At 46.9% G+C, this 21,856-nt stretch overlaps 1 protein-coding gene across 2 annotated transcripts in view; it reads right to left on the bottom strand.

Annotated features, from left to right (window-relative positions):
• NPLOC4 (NPL4 homolog, ubiquitin recognition factor) overlaps positions 1-21,856 on the bottom strand; it is a 32,119-nt gene that overhangs the window by 6,734 nt on the left and 3,529 nt on the right. For both annotated transcript variants that reach the window (XM_064522823.1, XM_026112458.2), the window contains exons 3-13: positions 21,498-21,610; positions 20,160-20,339; positions 17,633-17,681; positions 16,697-16,791; positions 15,367-15,490; positions 14,538-14,717; positions 12,815-12,901; positions 11,103-11,174; positions 10,260-10,386; positions 8,090-8,250; positions 646-717 (exon numbers count right to left, since the gene is read on the bottom strand). In XM_064522823.1, the coding sequence (XP_064378893.1) occupies positions 646-717; positions 8,090-8,250; positions 10,260-10,386; positions 11,103-11,174; positions 12,815-12,901; positions 14,538-14,717; positions 15,367-15,490; positions 16,697-16,791; positions 17,633-17,681; positions 20,160-20,339; positions 21,498-21,610 (1,260 nt within the window). The remainder of the gene's footprint in view (positions 1-645; positions 718-8,089; positions 8,251-10,259; positions 10,387-11,102; positions 11,175-12,814; positions 12,902-14,537; positions 14,718-15,366; positions 15,491-16,696; positions 16,792-17,632; positions 17,682-20,159; positions 20,340-21,497; positions 21,611-21,856) is intronic.

The raw sequence follows: 21,856 nt of genomic DNA, 5'->3' as shown, positions 1-21,856 counted from the left end.
GGCACCATCTTCAGCTCCGGCACTATCATCTGTCATCCAAATTATTTGCTTTCCTGCCTTCCACTCCATAACAATTTCCGTTCAAGCCAAAGGGCAGAGCTATGCCCCAGTGCCTGGCAATGTTTGCCGCCGGGCAGGTAGCGGCCCTGCTCCAGCCAAGCTCTGTGCTGTTGTTTGTACTCCCTCTCTTAAGAGAAAGCATTTCTGTAGCACCAACCTGGTCTGCTGAGTCACTACGAGGAGCCGGATTCTTAATTGCTGCTAACAGACAGACAACTGGAGCTTTCTAATTAGCTCCCCGTGAGGTAGTGCCCAGCGCACATATCCTTGGGGCTGGCTGCTTCCTCTGTTTTATGGCTATGTGCCATTTCATAACAGTGATAAGACAAACCAGGCAGTGCCTCCCAAGGAAGTAAATGCATTCTCTGGCACCACAACACACCGTTCCCAAAGAGCACGGCAATTACCCCAGAGTGTACCATCTCCTGCGCCTCTCTGCTAGAAATGCCTGGCAGCAGAGGAGAAAGAGGGTAGAAAGAAATCTGATCTATGAAGCAAACTCCAATGTAAATGTCAGAGGTGGGTCAAGAACTTAAACTCTGCCCTGGCCATCTCTCGTTCCAAACAAGCGCAATGAATACTCACATCTATGATTAGGTACTCAACAGGGAGCGGGCGAGCCAGCTGTGTGATCTCGTTGCCAAACTTGTCTATGTCCTGAAAGAAGAAGAGTTTTTTATTATTCCTCAGTGCGGAAGTGGTGTGAAGCCTAAGGGATTCGGCACTTGAGACACCCACGCAGAAGCTTGGGAATTCTCAACTTTGGCAGATCATCGAAGGTGCAGAAAATCTGTTCACACGAGGCTGCTTTATTGGTACTGGGGCTGATACAGCACTGCCCGATTCCCCGCAGTTCATAGGGGTTAGAGATCTCCCTAACTTCGTAAATCAGGTCCTCTGTTTCTTTGTGAGCCAAGGGAGCGTTTTATCACGAATGTGGCCCCTCTGTCTTGTTTGCCTCAGTCATTACCACCAGAGAGATGGATGGCATTATCTGAAAAGGGTAGATACTGTTTAAAAAGCAGTGTTGTCCTAAAAAAAGGAGGGATAGCTCCACATCTGCTTTCCCAACCAAGGCAAACCTGACTCTGCAAAACTGACCATGAATGTCTAATCTCACTGCTTGCTTCTGCTCAGGAATTGGAAGTCCAGGCACTTCCTTATACACAGACCTGAAAAGCTAGCACATCGCACAGCATAAACTTGTTTTGCTTTGCCAGATGAATTGAACATAAAGTTTAATTATGGAGAAAAATGGCCAGCATATGTTCATTAATCATAAAATGACAATTAGACTTGATTTATGTCAAACATGCCGAGTTCAAACACAGCTTCAGAAATAAATTCGTAAGAAGTGACACTTTTCATTAAAGATTCTGTACGAGGGGGTTGTATTTTCTACCTAAATCATCACTTAACAGGTTATAAATCATTCATTGAGCCACGTATAAATTATACGCCCATAATTTCCAATCAGAAGCCCTACATAAAAGTTTACTTTTACTGAGCTTTCACAAGTCCCAGTGGCTGGAGGCAGACCCGGGGCTGCTGCACACCAGCAGAGCCGTCACCCCGACACCTCACCGGCTTTCGGGGAGCTCGGCGAGAGGCTGTGAACTCTGCTCTTCCAGCGCCTTTCCAGCAGCTCTCCTCCAGGGTTTTGAGCAGCGTTCCTAGTGCTGAGCCAGCAAGCAGCACGCTTCAGGATAAACTGCCCATGGCTGACATCCTCCCTTCACAGGCTATATTTTCTCTTTGCGCGCGCCACTCCTCCGCTATCAGCGTTTCTCAGTTACGCTCGTATTTACACAGCACAAATATGCAGCGCGGCAGCCAGCGCCCCGCTCTCACGCTCTGCTCTCCCAGCGGACCCGCGCAGACGTCGCCCGAGCAGGCTCCGGCATGCTCCGCCGCCGGAGGCGAACGCCGCCCCGGCCCCTTCCCCGAGCCCCCTCCCCACCTCCTCCCCAAGCACCCTCTGTCCCTAGAAACAGTTCCCTTTGTAAAAATCTACCTTCCAGTCTTTGAAGCTCCTTTTAAAAGCAATTGTGATAAGGATCTTTTCTCCTTGAACATGACAGGTTGTTGGCCCTGTGGTTATTTCTGCAGCGAGCTGGTGGCTTGTGGCCTCAGATCTCTGCAGCTCTGACAGGAGCAGTAGGAGACGTGGAGCCTTTTCAGAGAGATCACAGGGCCTGAAAGCTAACCTGCTCCTAGATCTCAGCGATACCCTAAGAGTCAGGAATCAAATCCAATCAAACCAAATCAGCTTCCCAAACACAATCCTGCCCCTGCAAGAAAGAACCTGCAACAACTCACACATAATTAGCCCATCTGGAATTCATTTTCAAATCTAATTAAGTTCTAATATGCAGAAACATTTTTCCAGCACCTGTTCACTTTAATCTCTGCCTCTGGGGATTTCCATGTTAAATGCCTTCTTTTTAATGTCATGCTACTGAGGCCTTCAAGATATGCACTACACTGTTATTACTAAACTGGAACCTCACTTCCCCCAAGTCAGAGGACATGTCCAAACCCTCTCCCCTCCCCCAGAAAGAAAAGGCCCCTACCTCCACGCCAGCACTCTTCGCCAACCCCCATGCACCATTTTATTAGGCAATTACGTTTTAAAGGCCTTAACAAACGTCAAGCTGGGAGAATTGCTAGGAGAAAGACATCTTCATTCTGAATCTGGCAGCCACCAGGGCCCCAGCAGCGCCTCTCTGCACGGGGCGCGTTACTACTGCAGCTTCGGCGCCCGAGACCCCGAAGCCACGAGCACCACGTGCTCCGCTTAGCGGCGGCAGCTCCAAACGGAGGAATGCAAGGGGTTAACGGAGGCACAACTATTTGGCGCCTGGACAAAAATGAAGCAAGAGAGCCTGGAGGATCTGGACAATGAATCATCCTGAAGGCTGGAGCAAACTGGAGATTGCATCAGGTGCTGCGATTAGAGCCTTTTAAACCACTGTTCAGAGGCTGAAGCTGCAAACGCATGAGGTCAAACAGGGAAAGCGACGGTGCACCTGCACGGAGAGGGCTGGCCATAAAACACCTTTCTGCGGCACTGCAGGCCTCCAGCAGCAAGAAATGGCTCCAGGCTGGCTTCAGGTTTTCTCACACTAAGGTCCCAGGACCAGCCGTGCGAGGAACCCGGGCCGTGCTCAGCCAGGAGGGAGGCTCTGACTCCGGGGGGACTTGGCATCCCAAGGCTGGACAGCCATTAGTATCTGATACTGTTAGTCTTCCTCACGGGTTCACTCTGCTGATGGCATCACTGAGCTGAGAAGCTGCCTGTTTTTTCATTTGTTACTGAATCCCAGTGCTGCATTTCCCTCCACTGACTTCGGAAGAGCTTTACTGGGCAGTACTGCCCCCTTTCACAGATGGGGCAGCTGACATGCAGAAATGAAGTGACTCTCCTAAGAGCAAGCAATAGGTCAGTGAGAGTTGAAACCCATCTCAGGAGACTCCTCATTAGCTAATCAAGCATCCTCTTCCCGGAGCAGCTGGGACATTTGAAGCTAAGAAGGCTTTTCCAGTCAAACATGAGCCATTGGTAGGAGGCCAGGCGGGGGAAGTCCTTTACTGCTAGTGAAAACTCCCTGCAGAAGTCTCCGTGCAGCTCGGTGATGATGTTTTCCCCAGGAAGACGATTTCAAAGTGAATGGGAGGAAGCGACGCATGCCACACTCGAACAGCCTGGGCTCAGAGAAGCCGCCGGTCTGCAGTCCTGTTCGGCTCTAACAAAAGCAGTGCGCTGCTATCAGCGCTCTCCCGGGGCCAGATGGGATTGCACTGAACAGATGACAAGCTGAGACCCAGACACCATATCAGCTGTTGTAAATGCAAAAAGCACATGCAGGAATCTACGAGGGGCAAAGGGCCCTTTTGTAACACTGGTGCCATTGAGAAAGGCTTTTGTCTTAAGCCATCCCAAAGAAACTTTGTGGGATATTAAGGCAGCTGTAAAATGCAGCTCACTGCAAAGGTGATGTCTCCATGTTCATGCTAAGCTGAAGTAAAAATCTGTCATTAAGAGACAAAGCTGTTCCTAAAAACCTACTAAAATCCAATTATTCAAATGTTTCAAAGGGTCCCTAAAACACACCAATATCTTCCCTCCATTCAGCGGGAGGTTGAGACATCCATGAAGTTAACTCTGCAGGTCACACCCAGCTCCCAGAGCGCTGCGCAGCCCGGGCTGCGGGAAGCCGTGGACTTGCAGACTGGCCGAAGGGAGCTCGGGATACAGAGCACGCAGAGAGCGCAGCACCGGGCACGCAGGCACGGCACGCAGACAGCCTGAAGGGAAGGGATCAGACCTGACCGAGGCACCGAGCATCAGCATTTGCTAGGGATTTCAACTCTGAATAATCAAACCCACAATTTGCAAGTTACATTCTTAGTGAAATCAAAATCAATATGCGTATTTTCTAGAACCAGATGGACAAAGGAGGACACTGCTCAAGGGCAGAAGATAAGGAACATAAAATGCCCATGTGTAATACTCAGCTAGTTTCTCCCTTACCCAGCTGAGAATCTAATTAAAGTGGCCACAACTTCGTTGTCTCCACTTACAAGCAGAGTAGTTACCCCAATTTGTGAGTCTACATCTTGACACGGATGATGCCTTCATGAAATTCCTTGAACTGAACTTGAGAAGCAGCACGTGCTGGTTGTGCAACATTCAAATTGCAAACAGCGTTGCGCTGTGATGCTTCACAGCCAAACCAGGAGGCAAAGGGGGATGTTTTCTTCCTTCTGGCTAATCTTACCTGGAGAGGCATCTTAGAGCAAAGCAACTTGTATTCATGCTCCCCAAAGCCCTCAATTTTCACGCTTGAACAGAACTCGAGCCTTCACAAGCCAGGATAGCAACAGCCATGTGTAGAAAGCACCATACTGCCAATTCCACCGGGGTGGTTCCTCTGAGCAGCAGGGCTAGTGGCCAACATAAAGAGAACAGTAAAGACGTACAGAAATCGCAAGGCTAGAGGCTCAGGAAAAATGCCTTGCCTTCTGAGGCAGGACAAAATTGGTGCCATCGGTTTTGCCAGTTCCATGAAAGAAAGGCCCACCTACGCTAACACCGTTCAGATGAGTCACGTTCACGCGGGAACCTTTCCAGTAACAGCTGCAGCCGCAGGGGACACGGCAGCCCCTGCTCCCACTCCACAAACCCGCTATGGTGCAAAGCATGCAAGAACAGCTCGCTGACCGAAGACAGCTGCTCTTTTCTCCCCAGGCACCTCTTTGCCTATGCACTGACGTCCTCGAGGCTGCAGCTCGCCTGCCTGCAGCGTGGGTCCTCACACCCCTTCTGCTCCTGCAGCGTTACCGACTCAGACGCATTTCTCAACAGTCGTTGTTGAAATGACCGTGCCTACCATGACCAAGAGCAGAGGCAGAAGAAATCTTCTTCGAACCACATGACTGAAGCACAGTTGTTGCCTTACACTTCACCACACATACATGCAGCACTTTTAAGTTTAAGGTGCATCTACTGCATTACTCTGCTGTAGATAGATACAAGAGTTCAATAGATTTTTTTTTTTTGCATTGGGATGCAAAGTTGTTCTATAAATACATCCGTACTGTACAAACACTAGCTTTTTGGTTCTCATCCAGTCATAATAAATTTGCATAGCTCCTTTCATCCTAAAGTGCTTTTCAAACGAATACTTGCATATTACACACAAATATATATATTTCTATGTACATATATATATGGATTTTTCTCCCTACCACTGAAATAGCTTCTCACTCTGAGACACAATGCAGCAATTCAAAAGTGCAGCTTTCTGCCCAAAGCTGGGAGGAGGCAGCAGAGAGGACAACCCCTATATCAAGGACTGGAGAAAAAGCTGCTCAGCTCCTGCAGAGCTTCGAAAGAGAAGGGGGCAGAAGGGCACTGCACTACTAACCAGCCATCCTCTACTGTGAAGACAACGCAGACACAACTCCTGTTCCTAAAACGACATTTAACCAGTGCTTTGACACCATTGTTGTCACCAACCCAGTAACTATGAGGTAGTGTCTCTGACCTCAAGCCTTGCACATTTAATGAGACCCCAAAGGTTTTTAAAGCCAGGAGTGACTAAGCTTTCCATCGATTTAAGAACATTCCAAAAAAATATTAAGAGATCCTACAGCCAAACACGTTTAAGTCTGAAGGACAATTACACTCGCCAGAGCAGTCTTCAAGTCTTCCTTGAGCACATCATGAAAAAGGCAATTACGGATAGAAGTTATAAAACATATGAAATAAGCTGCAGCCCGACCCAGTGAATCAGTGCTCATGGAAATTTCCACAGAAGGCTGGAGTCATCGGTTCACATTTTGTTTATCTCCCTGCTTCAGATTACAAATCAGAGTGAAGACCTTATGGGAACACCCACTGCCTTCCCGCTACTCCAAACTCCTGGGGTGGCCCACATGTGGGACACAGACCTGCGGGACCTCCTGCAAGGTTGCACCCTGACTGTGGCACAGCACGGGCTCCTCTGGAGCAGGACCACAGCACGCCAGGAGACGACGTCACCTCCACACTCTGCGCCAACCGTTGCACAATCGAGCTCCACTGTATCTAAAGCGAACCTGGCTTACGATCCTAACAGCAAGCTGTCCTCATGCCATGGGAAAAGGGAAGGATTTCATCCAGCTTTCACAGATGAGACTCCTCTCAAGCACCGAATTTAGCCAAAAGGTATTCCTCATTTTCAGGTGGCATCATGACAAGCCAACAGTTCGGCATTAGGGGTGGGAGGGAGAAGCTGGAGTCTCATGGATGGGCTAATTCACCCAGCATTTCCTGATCTCGAGATCAGGGCATATGAGACTATTCTGACAAGCCGCTTTTCTGCTGATGGTGTACAAAATGCTCATTTCAGCTGCGCCAAATGATGGTAACTTTGCTTATCCTATATTCCTTAATGGACAGACAGCCAGGGGTGCTGCAGGAAGAGCAGGCTGTGAATATCAGACACAGACAAGAATGAGATAACTAACTTGGGTGATGGATGGCTAATTAGTTTGCAAGCAGTGGCATTAATTAATTCCTCTGTCCTTGCTCATGGAGCACCAACATACACGAGTTTGGAAATCAGTGCTATTAGCCTCTGCAGAGATCCTGTCCCCACATTTCTAACTCGGTGCTGCAGATGCAGGAGGTCTGAAGATCTCCAGAAACAACTGTCAAGCGAATAATGACAGTCCATTCATCACTAACAAACTGTATTTAAAACTGCAGCAGACCAGCTACCAATAGCGCTCTTGCATGACACTTCAAGCAGGAATATTTTGGACGCACGAGGGTGCAGTTCTCCGGGTGCAGGTATCCCCCACTGCTCCTCGGGACCGCTTTTTGGAGTTTACTGTCTGACTGAAGAACAGGGTCTGGGTGCAGGTAGTAACCGCAGTACTGGAGAGAAGAGCCAGGGATGCACAGGAATTGTCCTGCCACTCTTCTGCAGCTGTGAAGCCTTCAGAAAAAAACATACATGGGGCTGCCTCTCCTCTTGCTGCCTGAACTACACTATCTTTCATTGCATCTGCTACTGTGCTCGTGCTACTCGTGCCTGTGTGTTATACACCAGGGAATCCCTAGCATCACATAAGGAACCTGCTGCTTTCACTGCACCGTTTGTGCTAGCACACATCACATATGAGTATAACTGAGCAGTGAAGGAAGCAGATATTCAGCTCGGGACTAAAATCAGAAAAACACAGCAAATACTGCCAATAAATATGGAAGAGGGTGTGAATCCAGAGCACTTGCCATAGGTTCTTGGTGGATCACTGCAGACCTCATTTAGAAGCTGGATAGCCAATGGCTACTGCGGTACTGGAAACTGTAACAGCATTTTTAGGAGGGGGAAATGGAGCTTATACTTTGTGGACATGTGGTGAACGGTTACTGCTGAAGATAGTTCAGACCTCAAAGACATCCTTTTTTGAGCTGGCCAAACTGATTTCCAGACACTTTTTTTGAAGCTCCCCCAAGCCACCGGCAGGCAGCCCTTACCTTATAGAACACATCAGGCACATACTGCTCACTGCTGGACTCCTTTGCATAGCCCAACTCCGGTGCATCTCGGCAGGGCAGCAAACACTCGTCTCGAACCAGTGCCATGCACTGATTTGAGACCTGGTACCCTTCAAAGTGGACCTGGTTGTCGGGACCACCTGGAAGAGAAAAGTCTGGTTAAAAATCTCAGAGGAGAGCAATTTGCCCAGTCTAACTCCGATGTGTGACTCAAAGGACGATGTTAAACATGACAGTCGTTTTAACAGTGGAGAATACCAAGGAAGAAACTGCTGGGGTTGCTGCACAGGAAGTCCTTCGAGGCAAGAATCCCCATTTAAATTCACATTTAATACCCCACACTTCTTCAGTACCATTTTCACAGCTAGCCTAACAGGAAAGACCCCTCGGGTGACAGCCAGAGTGCTTTGCCAGGGCCTTAAATGAGGCTAAGCTGTCCTTTTGGAGGCCTCCTCATAGCACCTCTCTCAGATATCCCCTCTTCCAAAAACAAACAAACAAAACAAAACAAAAAAACCCCCAAACCAGGCACACAGCTCCCACATGCCTGTTTCATTTCCAAGGTACCACGAGCTGCAGATTCAGGGGTGGTCACCTAGCAGTGTCAGGCATAAGAAGAAAAAGTGTGTTCTCGGCCTGTAATGGATGGCTTGGTGGAAATCGGACGTGGAAAGTGGAAATTAAGAGCCTGGCTCACTGATAGATCACATGCTTGGTGCTTTAATTTGGATAATGTAAGCAACATCAGGTCATATGTCATTAGAATACAACTGGAAAGAGAAGATCAGATGCAGACAGATGGTAGGAAAACATTACTATTTTCAAACCTAGGAGTTCAGGAGGAGAGAGGAATTAATCCATGCAGAGGATTTAAAGATAAAGGTGATGCAAACTATGCAATTATATTTATACTGCACAAAAGGAAGGAATCAAGTGTTTAAATAGAAACCCGATGGGCTGATTTAGCAGAAAAGAATGAAATTATCTGGAACAGAAAAGAGGAAATATTCGTTTTCTACCCTTTGATCTCTAACCTCAATCACTCACTGCTCCAGAACAAACACTCCTAGAAATTAAACATAGACCAAGACATGGGGAAGGCTTGAACAAAGCTAGCCATCATTTTCTCAGTAAAACACCTTGTTTAAAAATAAAATAAAATAAGAGTGAGAAAGAGAGATACACATTTATCTTTAATGAAAGATTGATGTGTTTAACAGCCTGGAATGTACAAGGCAGCTGTCTGATTACATGAGCCTGTTAACTGAAAAAGATAGTGTTTTTACTGAAAAAGGCTCTGGGAACACTTATAAAGCCTGGGCTCAGAGGAGGCAATATAATATCACACTTTCATTTTTTATACTGGATGCTATTTGGAAGTCATGCGCTTTTTTTGTTGTGCTAAATAGACCCAGAACCCAGAATATCTGCTCCAGGGAAATTTTAAATGAATACATGTGTCATCCCATGGAGAACAGCAGATTGAACTTCTAATGCTACAACTCCTCCAGCACATGCCAACATCTCCCCACCCGGTCCAGGCAGAGCAGACTATTCCATACTGCCTCAGGAGACTTGCTGTGAAAATGGCTAAAATCAGAGGTGACAAAGCAAAGCATTTTGCAGCAGGCTTCTCTGTTTTATTCAGACAAACAAAAACGTTTCCATGCACGAAAGGGCAAAGAATCCTACGTAAGGGTTTCCCTGACAGTGACACAAGGGAGATAAAGGTCCCTCCTTTAGGCTGAACAAGCCAGAGTAACTTTCAGGATCCAGATTGCTGTGGGTCTGCACTGCCGCTTTCAGGCAACAGAATTTGGAGCTTAAAAAGTCAAAAGAGAAAACCAATCAACATCTATTCCCGACTACAGACAAACAAATACATTCTGGATCAGAGGGGTGGATGCTACAGGTCTGAGCCTCAATTAAGGTTCCTGTCAGGGACAGGGTAAATAGTTGTAGAGCAGATAGCACAAAGAACAAAAATGTATTTCACTTGATAGAACAAGGCGAAACCCTTGTTAAATAGGACATATGGGGACTGGAATAGTCTGACTTCTTCTGGGAGAGCTGCTTATTCTTCTTCTATTAACAAAAGGCAATTCAGGTATAACCAGGAGAGTCAAGGCAAGCCAAGGCCAGTTTATACCTGTAGCCACAACTGTGACAAACTTGGATCCAAAATGACCATCTGGAGAAAGGCGACAGATGTTGGGCTGCTGGTTCTGAAAGTTTCCAGCTGTAATGCACTCTTCTGCACTTAGATAATAAGTGTCCTGAGGGAAAAGCAGAAATGTCAATAAAAGGGGCAACATGATGTAGCCTAGACCTATTTCCCTGGTCTGCAGCCAAAGAAAACTACCAACACCCTAGTAAAACATGCTTTCGTAGAAAGCCGCTGCAAAGACTGAGAAAAGAATGTGACATATCAGTTCCCTGGCCCTGAACTTGGTTTCACCAGAAGGAACATCCCACTTCTACTTCTAGTTCCACCTACCTTTACACACCCATTTTGTTATGGGGTTTCATTTTCCAAGCAGGGATGCCACTGATTTTAGAATTGCAGGAAGCTGCGAAGGTCAAAGTTTGAGGATCCAAACCGTGTACCTCACAAAGCCCAGCCCATGAGAAGGGCCTCCGACTGAATCACTTTGGCTCACTGAACTTGCATCTCACACAAACCCAAATCCATTCCCTCCACTCTACTAAATCCTCTTAAACCATGAGCACTAAGAGCAGGCGAAGGACTGCAGGCAGGCAGCTCTGCACACTGTCCAAACAGCTACAAACTCCCAACAGTGCTCGCTGAGCTCAAGCTCCTTTTCCTTCAAAAGCTTTTTAAAAACCACATTTCACAAAAATTCCACTTCCAGTGTCACCTCCAGCCCTGTGCTGCCCTGGCTCAGTATTCTGCTTGGCAGAGCCTGCATTTACGTGATTATACAAACAGTCAATACCAAGAGCTGTAATTAACTATGCACTTGCATCTCACCTTGTTTCGGCTGTATCGAACGGTCCCTTTCCGTGTGTCTTCCGAGACCAGGTCAGTAAATATCCAGCCAACCTACAGAGAAATGTTAAGAAGAAAGCTGCTTAAAAAAAGGAGGGGGAGGGAGGGGAATACAGAGAGAAAGAAGGGAGCTTATACATCTCCTAGCAGGACAAGATGTTCTTGGCTCTTCACACCGCCCTGCGAGGGCCTGCTGTAAGCTGCCTGAAGGAAATGGCTCTCCCAGCTGTGTCAGGCTCATTTGAATACAATTTCCAGGAGCAGCATGCCAGCTGGCCGGCTGGGGGCACCTGCAGGTTTATGTTTCACTATGGAATATTTTTTCATGGAAAGATCTGGAGGCTGCAAGAGGCCTCTCAGCCACTACCTCCTCCCACCCACAGCAAAAAGCATTTCCTATTGAGCATTTAGAGCAAAGCAGCATCAAGAGTGCCAGGAGATGACAAAACAGCTCACATGATCTCATTTTGAAGCTAGCAGTCACTAGCTAAGATAAAGCTCATATGTTCCCACTGGAGTATGATTCATCCCAAATCAGTCTGCTCTGTTCCAAAAAACACATTCCTGCTTTTTGCATTGTTTGCACATACGAGTATAGATGTGTACACACACACCGCTGCATGAACCCTTCTCTACACACACATGCTAAAAACAGCTCTGATCAGCCCCCTCGTGACCAGCTCCCATAGCATTAACCCATGAGAGTAAGAACTGCTGATTCAGACTCCTAGCAGAGCCTAGGCAAAAATCTGCAACCAACAGTAAGTTATGTGTTGAGTCACACTGATTAAAAAAATTTTTTTAGACAAATTTTTTAAAAATTTAAAAATATCTGAAGTGAGAAGCAAAGGAAAAGCTGGAAAACGATAACATGCACAGAAGCTTTGCTTCAGACACTGGCAAAAGGCTGAAGATTTTATCTTCAGAGAACAAAAGATCTCGCAGCAGATATTTATAGTCTGCTGTACTGAGACTTTTCTGATTTTTGTTTTCTTTAGCAAGTCAAATCTTGTTTGTGCGTGTCTCATTCCTGGCATTCACACGATACCAAAAGATGCCTTCCCAAACCGGAAAAGGTCAGTACCGATTTGAGAGGTGTCAGCAACCAGAGGACCCCAATATCTCTATGTTCTGATCGAATCACTGGCAGGCTGCTGGCACAGGGGCACTGTAGGACTGAGGCTCAACTGCCAGGGTATCTGCACCTCTAACCAAGAGGCAGAGGAGCTCATCGCAGCCTGCCTGAACAGCACCAGGAGACTAAACTAAAAATCAAACAGGAGCCTCTGCTCCTGAGAGCAGAGCACAGACTGTCAAAAGGAAGAACAAACTCAGAAGGCAACTCAAGCTGCATCTGTGCCAATTAGCACTCCCCAGGGAGATGCTACCAGAAACAGCTCCTGTCTAAGGTGAAATAGAGGAAAAGATGTGTTCCTACATCTTTGCTACAACCTTTGATGTCATTCATGACAGAGGATTGCTGACTTCAGCTAAACAGCCCTGCTGTATGCTCAAGCTCAGGGAAATGCTCTCATTTTGTTTTTCACATTTAAAAGCATAAGAACTACCAGCACTTAAGCTAGATTTCAAATGTGCCCAGATAGCCTTGAATTAACCCTGCAGAGCTGGAGAGAACTGCCAATGACCTTCTTCATTGCCATACACAGATGCATGATACCCGACAACATCCTGACCTTTCTCAGTCCAAGCTTTGAAGCAATCTCATCCACAACCTCTGCTTTTGGATCTTCCAGGATCTCCAGGCTGTTCTGTGTACCGATCTGCAGCAAAGAAAAACATGCTAGTAAGAGAGAACAGGAAAAACCACAGTACACTTGGCCATTGTCAGGACTGAGGCAGAGGACAGAAGCAAAGATCTGGTTTTCCCTTTCAGCTCTACCACTGACTGGTTTCACCCTGGAGACCTCCTTTATTCATACAGACCGTCATGTAGCTCTTCAGCTAAGTTTGCAATGCAGGTTGGGCTTTATGAATGAAAGACTTGCTCAGCATTTACAAACAGGCCATTTCTGTTTCTGAGCACTTTGGAAAAAGCAAAAGATTATATAATTATCCAAAGCTCTGTTCAACCTGCCAGTTTTGTACTCCTGTTTCATTTATTTGAATCTCTGAGCAGCACAGAGGCATGAATTCAGTGGATCCAAGAGCCCACACCCTGGCCTTCCCCCGAGTTCTGGAAAACAAGACTCCATCTGGGTGCGTTTCAGAGGCGAGCTTTCTTGTGTGGGGAGATGCTCTGCCAAGAAGCAGAGACTGCCTGCCAGGAAAGCAAAGGCTTCCTTGCTTTTACCACACACAACTAGAAGCATATGAACTTTCAGCACAGAGGGCTTAACAGCGACACTGAAGCAACAGAGGGCATGGCTGTGCTGATACTTAAAAGAACTGGAAGAAACTGTAAAAGGCTTGCAAGTCTGTTCTCATGCGTGTGCACGCACGCGCACGCACACACGCACTCCTAAAGATCCATGGTTTTTTTCCACTCACAAGTCTATTGCATTTTACTCTAGCAACACTGAAGAAATCATCAAGGCTCATGACCCACAGACTCCCCCCGCCACGATACGTTCATGGACATACGATGTTTGCACCACACGCTGAAAGAGCAATTTTGGTCAGCGGTTAAGAAGCCAATAGCAAGTTCGGTTTCAAACCGAGTCTTGCACTGGGGGCAGAGCAGCTTTTCATATTTGCCAGTTACATTTTAAGCGCTCTTAACACGGAGTTTGGCTTTTGAGCTCCCCGAGGGGCTTCCCAGCAGCCGATTTTGCTGGAAGCCTCTAAGCCGACTCGTCCAGCCGGCGCAGCAGCAGCGCGGCCGCGCGGTGCCTGGCACCACCTAGCGGGGACTGCCCTCCGCCTGCACAGCCCCGAACTGCCCTTCCCAGGAGCAGACACCTCTCAAGTATCGGATCTTATTGCCCACCTCTGGATCAAGGAAGCAGATTTCACTTCTGTCTAATTAAGCTGCTTTAAGTTTTCCTGGAGAGCCGATCAGAAACTGAAGCAAAGGAGAAATTTTTTTTTTTCCCTAGCACAGAAAAATTTTCAAGTTGTTCCATGCCACAGCCTTGGAAATCCAATAATTAAAGAAACATAAAAATTAAAAATCCATTGTTATGAAGTCTCCCTAGTTTTAAATCATCTAAGCATGGACTAACGTAAAAGGAAATGTAAGAATAACAAAAAGCAAATCTGGTTTTTAAAACTCTTTCAGTGGCAATAACCTACAGTGACACAAATGCACAAAGACATAATTCACACTGTATTTTTCACAGAATTGTTTTCTGTAAGGGTCTGCAGAAATATTGCATGAAGTTTCCCAAACAAAGTTTTTCTGTGTTCCCTGATTATCCTTTATGAGTCAAAGCTGACACCAGGGCAGATAGCTTTTACCTGTGGGGGTTCATAGATGGCAGCAACCTCCGCCCGGATCCCCAGAGGGATGTCTTTGTGCTCTGTGTACCGGCCATATAAATATCCAAGATGCTGGTTTCCTGTCTTCCGCCAGAAGTCTAGGAAGCGATCTGCAATTGTGTGGTTCTCAAACATGATGTTGTCAACATGCCTGTATTTCTGTTTGACAAAGTTCAAGTGTCAGGCCATCCTTGACTAGCTCCATTTACTTTGCCTATTGCCAGTACCTTCCCCAGAGATGTCCAGCTGCCTAGGATGTACACCACCCATGAGAGCTGAATCCTGCCAGAGCAGGAACAGGGAAAGCTAGCCAGCTCCCTTTCTCTCCCCCTTCTCTGCTTCAGCTTCCCAGTCCAGCACCACTCTCCCATCCGGCACACAGAACTCGCTGCGGGCTAGACTTTGGGGAAGCGCTGAGCATCCCCAGCGCCTCGTGTTAGCTTGGCTTCGCTACTAGGGCCCTTATCCTATGAGCCTTTCCAATTAGAAAAGATGGTGACATTTAAGGGGAAACCACAAGAAACGTGGGGTGGCTTTTTGGATTCTGAGTGGAGAAAGAGACTAGAGATTCATTTTTAGTGCTGCCAGCTCAGATGTCCTCCACATTAAGAAGAAACTGCTGAACCAGATACATTTTGGAGTCCCCTTCTGGAAGGACTAAAGACCTTAACAGCCATTTCCCCAACAACTGCCAATATGCAAATGCCTCCTGCTCCAAGCTGGCTGCTCTTGAAGTCATCTCTGGATAAGAAAGAGGCAAGTCTCTTCTCAGCTTTAAGCACAAAGGCCCCTGCAAGCACCATCTCACCTGTCTATTGAGAGTGATGGCACTTGGCTGACACTTTGTGCAAATGCCCTCTGGCCAAGGAGGGTGCCCTTCACAGCCCGATTTAATCTTGCAGCTGATGTTTTCCAGGGCAACAAATTTCCCCCTGCGAGAAGGAAAAAAGAAGGTTACCATTATCATGGCAAACGCTTTTGGGCCTCAGATAAAGTCAGTGGCTAGAAATATCACACGGGAAGCAGGACAGAAAAGACATGGTAACACCGACACTTTGTATTTTCAGAGCATCTCAAAGTGCTCTGCAAACTCCCTGCAGGGGATACACCACTCCTGAAATCCCCAGGTAACCTCTGCTCTGCTGTCCACTTAGCAAGGGAGGTCAAGGGGCTGACGTATGCCCCCCAGCCCAGCTCCTAACCAGACATTCGAGCAAGAGCAGAGACAGATAAAACTCATGGGACCCAGTTTAAATAATTTATGCAGCACATGGGAAGTAATAGATTATATTGCTAGGGCAAATTAGAGCTCCTTTCATGTGCACAAGGCTTCCTGCAAGGGGAGGTTCCCTTCAAATGAAAGCATTACCGACTTGAGTTTCATCTCACAAAGACATTAAGAAAATCCTGACAGCACTGAAGAATAACAGGGAGAAGGTTACACCTCTACATAACTTATTTGGAAGAGCTGCATTTCCCAGTGCAGTGGGTTCCCCAACGTCACCAAAGGGGACTTTAAATTCTTCCCAGAACACGTGTGCTGCAGCGAGGCATTAGCAGCCGATGGCTACTGAAGAAACAAATATTTGTTTCAGCACCTCCACTCTGTTCAGCACTTATCCGCATCACCACAGTATCCTCCAGCCCACGGCAAGGCAGGATGCCTTATTTTCCAGTTAGCAGGCTGTGAACCACGGCATCATGACAAAACAGGTTTTCACTAGGAGCACATGGAGCACGGGACAGAACGGAATCAGGCCCTAAGGAACGTTAAGCTCATCTTTCTGTCCTGTTCATATTTGTACATAAGAAAAATGGTTTGCGGATGAAAGCGCCTCAGATCCACCAGTCTCAGTTCCCCTCCCCTGGGTTTGAGATCCAGACTCAGAGCTTGGTATAATCAAGGAACCTCTTTCCTTCCATCTGGCCTTCTCCCCCCTTCAGCCCTTCAGCAGTGTTTCCTGGAAGCAATTACATTACCACAGCAAAAGACGAGGGGCTTGCATTCTCTCTCTCCCCCACCCCTTTTCTTAAAAAAAGAAAAAAACGTACACCGCTCCAGTGAGTGGTTTTTTGTTTTTGTTTTTTTTTTAAGCTACAACTTGATTCCCTTAAATGTTGAGATTTTCTTTTCTTACTTGTCTGCCCCTCCGGTCAGCTTCCTGATGTAGGCATGGAAAGACATATGCTTCACAGGAGGTTCCAGATGGTTTAAGTAATCCTCATCAAAAGGCTGCCAAAAACACCACACAAAGAAAAGCCAGGTCAGACACCTGTCTGATAGTACATTGATCACTAAACAAATGGATGTTCTAGATTCAACCCCACCGGCTCTCATGTGGAAACAATCAAGAAAATTTAGGCTCTCTTTCAAGGCAGCTACTACTGTGACAGAAACAGTGGGACTTTACAACAGTGAGTTTTATTATTGCCTCCTACTTTTGTAACAGATTGGCTCCACAAATCAGAATGAGCCTCAAAGGCAAAATACTTTTTCCTTTCAATATCTAACAACAAACAAAAAGCCCAGCTGCTCAAACAAGGCCAAAGAACTTCCAGAACACACGGCAGGGAAGCGGAGGGAACAGCCATCCTGGCTCGCACAGACTTTTCAGGGTTCACTGCTACTTGCCATAAATTATACAGCTTAGCACATTTGTAGGCGTTACTAAGGCTGCCTTCAACCCAAATAATATGTGGTTAAACCAAGAAGTGCTGGGATCCGTGAGCAGAGGGGATGACACAATGCAGTGCTGAGATCCAGGCAAGAGTGAAGAGGGAGGAAAATTGGAGCTCTTCTAAAGCACTTTCTGTTAAACCCATTACTGCAGAAAAACAAAGCATTAACAAGAAATAACCCAGGGTCTCCAAAGGCCTTAGCCTTTAGGCCAGAGTTTAGCTGCCCTGGGTGCAGGCAGGCACATTTGACAGTGCATGGCGGGATACTGGCTCAGAGCTGCTACCTCTGTGTGGGCAGAGCTAGGAGGAAAAGCGTTCACACTGGAAGAAAGTGAATCGCAGAACTTGGGGCGACGTGGCTGTTACCTCCTACAGCAGCTGCTTGGGGATCTTACCTCTAGCGGGACACAGTGCACGCATTTACCCAGGGGGCCGTGGCGACACCTAGGCAAAGAGAAACAAAATCAGCACAAGTCTCACTCGCTAATGGAAAAGTCAGTCCGGAGCAACTTTTACGGTCTTCCAGTTTGGGTGTTTGGAAGATCTGTGCAATCATATGATCCTGGGCAACTCTCCATCCGTTATGGCATACTACAGAGGGGTCACCACAAAATAATTTCACATAAAGAAAGAGCAATAGCTTGGACTTAAATCTGAGAGTCCAAGGTCAAGATCAAACAGTCCTAACGTCTGTGTCACTGGCAAGCAGCTCTGCTCTCTGAACGGCCACATGCACCAGCATCAGATCACAGCTTCTCAAGTTTTACAACCCTGCACTGAGGTTGTTTCAATTTGAAGAATTTTAAATATACGTCACGGGGCTGGCCTGCGTGGCTTCAACGAAAAGAAAACCAAAACATTCATCCTTTATCAGTCACTAGGGGATGGTCTGGAACAAACAGGGAAGCATGTGTTTATCGGAGAGATAAAGACCTGCTGGGTAAAGTTACAAAAAGGAGGGAAAAACATCTCCTTTTGAGGCAATTGCTTAATAAAAAACAATGATCCCCTCCCCCACAAAAAAACAAACAAAACCCTCTGCCCCAGCACTAGGAACAGGTCCGTGCTAGTTTTCAAAAGGCGGCCTCTAGAGATGAGCACGGCTGTCGGCTCTTGCAAGGAAAAAAATGTATGGGATCCAGTTGCAGCATTGCTTTTAACGAGGTATTGTGGCAGATAATGTACATAAAGGACCCCTGAAGGCTGCTAATGCACTCAGCAGAACGCCAGCATCCCATCATGTTTAGATTGATATGCACTCACAAATACAGGAACAAGCCCAGACATACACTTTTTATCATAAATATCCGCCACTGTGCTTTGGCTCCCTGCTAAGAACAATACCTTCATTTATTCTTTTGAAAAATGTGGTCAAGTTAAAGACAATGTTTTTGCCACGGAGTGGTGGGTTTTGCCTTTATTGTTTCAATAATGTGACACTTCCCTCATTCATCATCAGCCTGAAAAGGTTAGATAGGATTTTTCACGTAAAGGCTACGTCTCTCCAAACTTCCTTGCTGCTGCAGCGCTAAAGATAAACCATATGGAAGACAACACAATGGGGCAGGGTGAGATATTCTGTTCTAGAAAGAATTCCTGGTTGCCTTTAAAATTTTCACTCAACCTCTTTCAGAAGTTACTTTGCAGAGGGGTTTAGCCTGAAGCCAACAACCAGTAGAGATAACGGGCCAGGAGCCAACTGGGACATCGTTAATGATGAGCAACAAAAACAACCACACAGAGGTCATTTTAGTAGCATCAAAGTAGATTTATGGTGGTACTATGTTACCGTTGTATTGCGACTTTTACAAAAATGCAAACTATTTTGTTTATCTAAGCCTCTTGCAGCTAAAAGTTTTGGCAAAGTTAGACTTTGTTACATTTCTGTGAGCAAAATGGATTCCCTGGTTTCATAGAAAGGTTAAGAAAGGCACATGATGGAAGGGAAGCCAAAAACTAGGTATGCAAGTCCGAGTTCCATGCCTCTGCCATCAATAAGGTTTCCACTCATTCCTCTCACTTGTTCGTTTTTCTGTATAAAGAGCAGCTGGATCTGAGGACACAGAATGGCTCCTGCTTGGGACGCCCTAGGTAAGGTGCCGCACGCACAGATCCCCGTGCTGTGACCCAAGGTAGGGACGCATAGCTGTGCCGACTCTGCCCAAGCAGGGCGAGACCGCACGCAGGCAGACAGGGCGATAAAGGTGAGGTCGCCACCCTGACAGAGGAGCTGCCTGGTATGTAGAAAACAAACCCAACCTTGATGTTTTACTCCCTGTCACTGCTGGCTGAGCGATGCTGAGGCAGCAGCTCGGGGCAAAGGCGTGTTTCCCCGTCTGCGCCTTTCGCGTGAGACGGAGACCTGGCCCGCCACTCTGCAGCCTGCCGCCTCGAGGCTCGAACAGCGGGGTTAGCTACGTATCGAGACCACGCAGACCAGAAGCTACCGCAGACAGCAGGCCCCTGCTTACTAAGCAATACGCCACAAAGCATGACCCAGTACTCCACACAGCACCAGCTGCCAGGATGTCCCAGAGAAGAATACTGTGAATTCATTTTGATCTAGAGAGTTCTAAATATTTTAGGAGCACAAAATATACGATCACAAGTCCCACTGCCGAGGCCACCTTGATCTAAACAATAGATGCTCTGAATGAGTCCTTCCTGGCAAAGGCCCTGGAATTTTGGTATCTGCTTCCTTCCTCCGCTCACCAGAGCCCCAATTTAACCTTCTAGGACAATGGCAAAGACTGTTTTCCCTTGTGAACATTTCAAAGGCAGCAAGGGATAAAGCGATGGTTCAGAGGGCAGTTCCCATAACATGCTTCCTGGCTGTTGGCTTCAGGCAAGACGTTATGGTCTCTGGTGAGGCACAGATGCACCATCATCACACTGGCAGAAATAAAGTCCATCGGTACTTACAGCTGCTGGTCTCGATTTCGGTAAATCTTTCCATCCTGTTTGATCAGATACTGGTCAATCTCATCTTCTACCACCTGGGGGGCCCCCATAGATCGCAAGCCTTGGGAGACAGAGGTGTCCATGGTCTCTGAGGAAGAGCCAGCAGGGCTCGAAGGGTAGAGAAACAGCATATCGCCATGCCTATAGGCGTGGAAAAACAACACGTGGCCATCAGTTGAGAACAAGCATTGCTTCCAGCTTAGGTGGGGTGGCAACCCAGACACTCAGACACACTGCTCTTGGGGGCAATCATACAGACAGCTAGAAAGGCTCAAGGTCCACCCTCTCCACCACCCCCTTTCACCAACAGCTCAACTACACCAGATCTTCACGCTGACCGCATGGAGGAATTGGCTATTTTGCACAGCACAGGAAGAGCCTGTGCAAGCACATCACGAACCACACCAGTGTTTATACATCTTTAGTGCATATTGCTGGGCAGCAAGCCTCTCGGACCCGTGGAGGAGCGTGTAATTTGATACAAGCTATAAACAGACTAGCAAACATGGTGCACTGTGATCCTAAGCCATCCCATTAGCTACCTCTTTCTGCTGCTTTGATCATTTGCACGACAATGTTGCAGGTTTCACAATTCTAGAACCATCAAAACTAAACCTTTTCAACAGGAGATGAGATCAAGGGAAAAAGAAGAAGAATGAGGAGACAGATGACAACTCCAACAGGGAAAAGGGCTAATCTGGGTCCTGTGCACATCAAGTCACAGCCTTCCCAAGGCAGCTGTGACAGCTCTGACGCATGCACAAATTGCACGCAGCAGTAACAGTTCTTGTGTTTTCAGTGTGTTTAACATTATTATTGTCATTAATGGAATGAAGATGTCCCCAGCTACACATGAAGTGTTTGCACCATTTTGCACCTCTGCTTTCCCCAGGCACTTGTCTACAGAAGATGGGAATCCTGGGGACTATCAGACTCTAGTGTCAATGCAGAAGAGCATATGATGGGTGAAAGAAGGGATGCATCTCCCTGCAGGCTGTAAAAGAGCAAACAGGAGGCTATTGCTGCCTCACCACAAGCATCAGGCAGCACAAGAAGAAACCTAGGCTGCGGCAGCCATCTCATACCACGTAGTCATTTTGATCATCCCCATTTCTGCACGTCAATCAAGTTTGCTTCTTCAAGTAGAGAGCGAATGACATCGGAAAGCCTGGGACTGCTGTAACATGACGTTGTCTACCGCCACCCGGCTCAGAAGGAAGAGTTCAGAGAAGCTTAGAGAAGAGGCGCCCTGTTGTACAAAGCTCCCCCCTCCATCCACTGTGTTCTGTCAGGACTCACTTGATTTTCAGTAAGTTGAGGGATTTGTTTTGCGATGCTGTGATCTCTCCTGTCCTGTTTCTATTGGTGTAGACAGAAAACCCATTATTCCTGAAACCAAACTCTTTTGCAACCTGGAAGAGAGAGAAGAATGACATGGTTTAAGACCCCTCACAGCCTGGTCAGATGCTGAAAGCTGCAAAGAGCAAGTACTGAGGCCAGGGGACTTCTACTGCAAAAGCTTAGCTGAATTCATCCTCATTTCTAAAGAGTGCAGGGTAACTAAGAAAAACAGGAACACTTCATAATACAAGCAATTTATCAAAAAATAACTTAAAAAGAATGTTACTCTCACTCATACAACACAAATGCAATATTTT

The sequence above is a fragment of the Dromaius novaehollandiae genome, chromosome 18 (genome assembly GCF_036370855.1).
Source record: "Dromaius novaehollandiae isolate bDroNov1 chromosome 18, bDroNov1.hap1, whole genome shotgun sequence".
Classification (NCBI taxonomy): Eukaryota; Metazoa; Chordata; class Aves; order Casuariiformes; family Dromaiidae; genus Dromaius; species Dromaius novaehollandiae.
The sequence above is the reverse complement of the archived record's forward strand: the minus strand, read 5'-3'. Positions and strand labels throughout refer to the sequence as shown.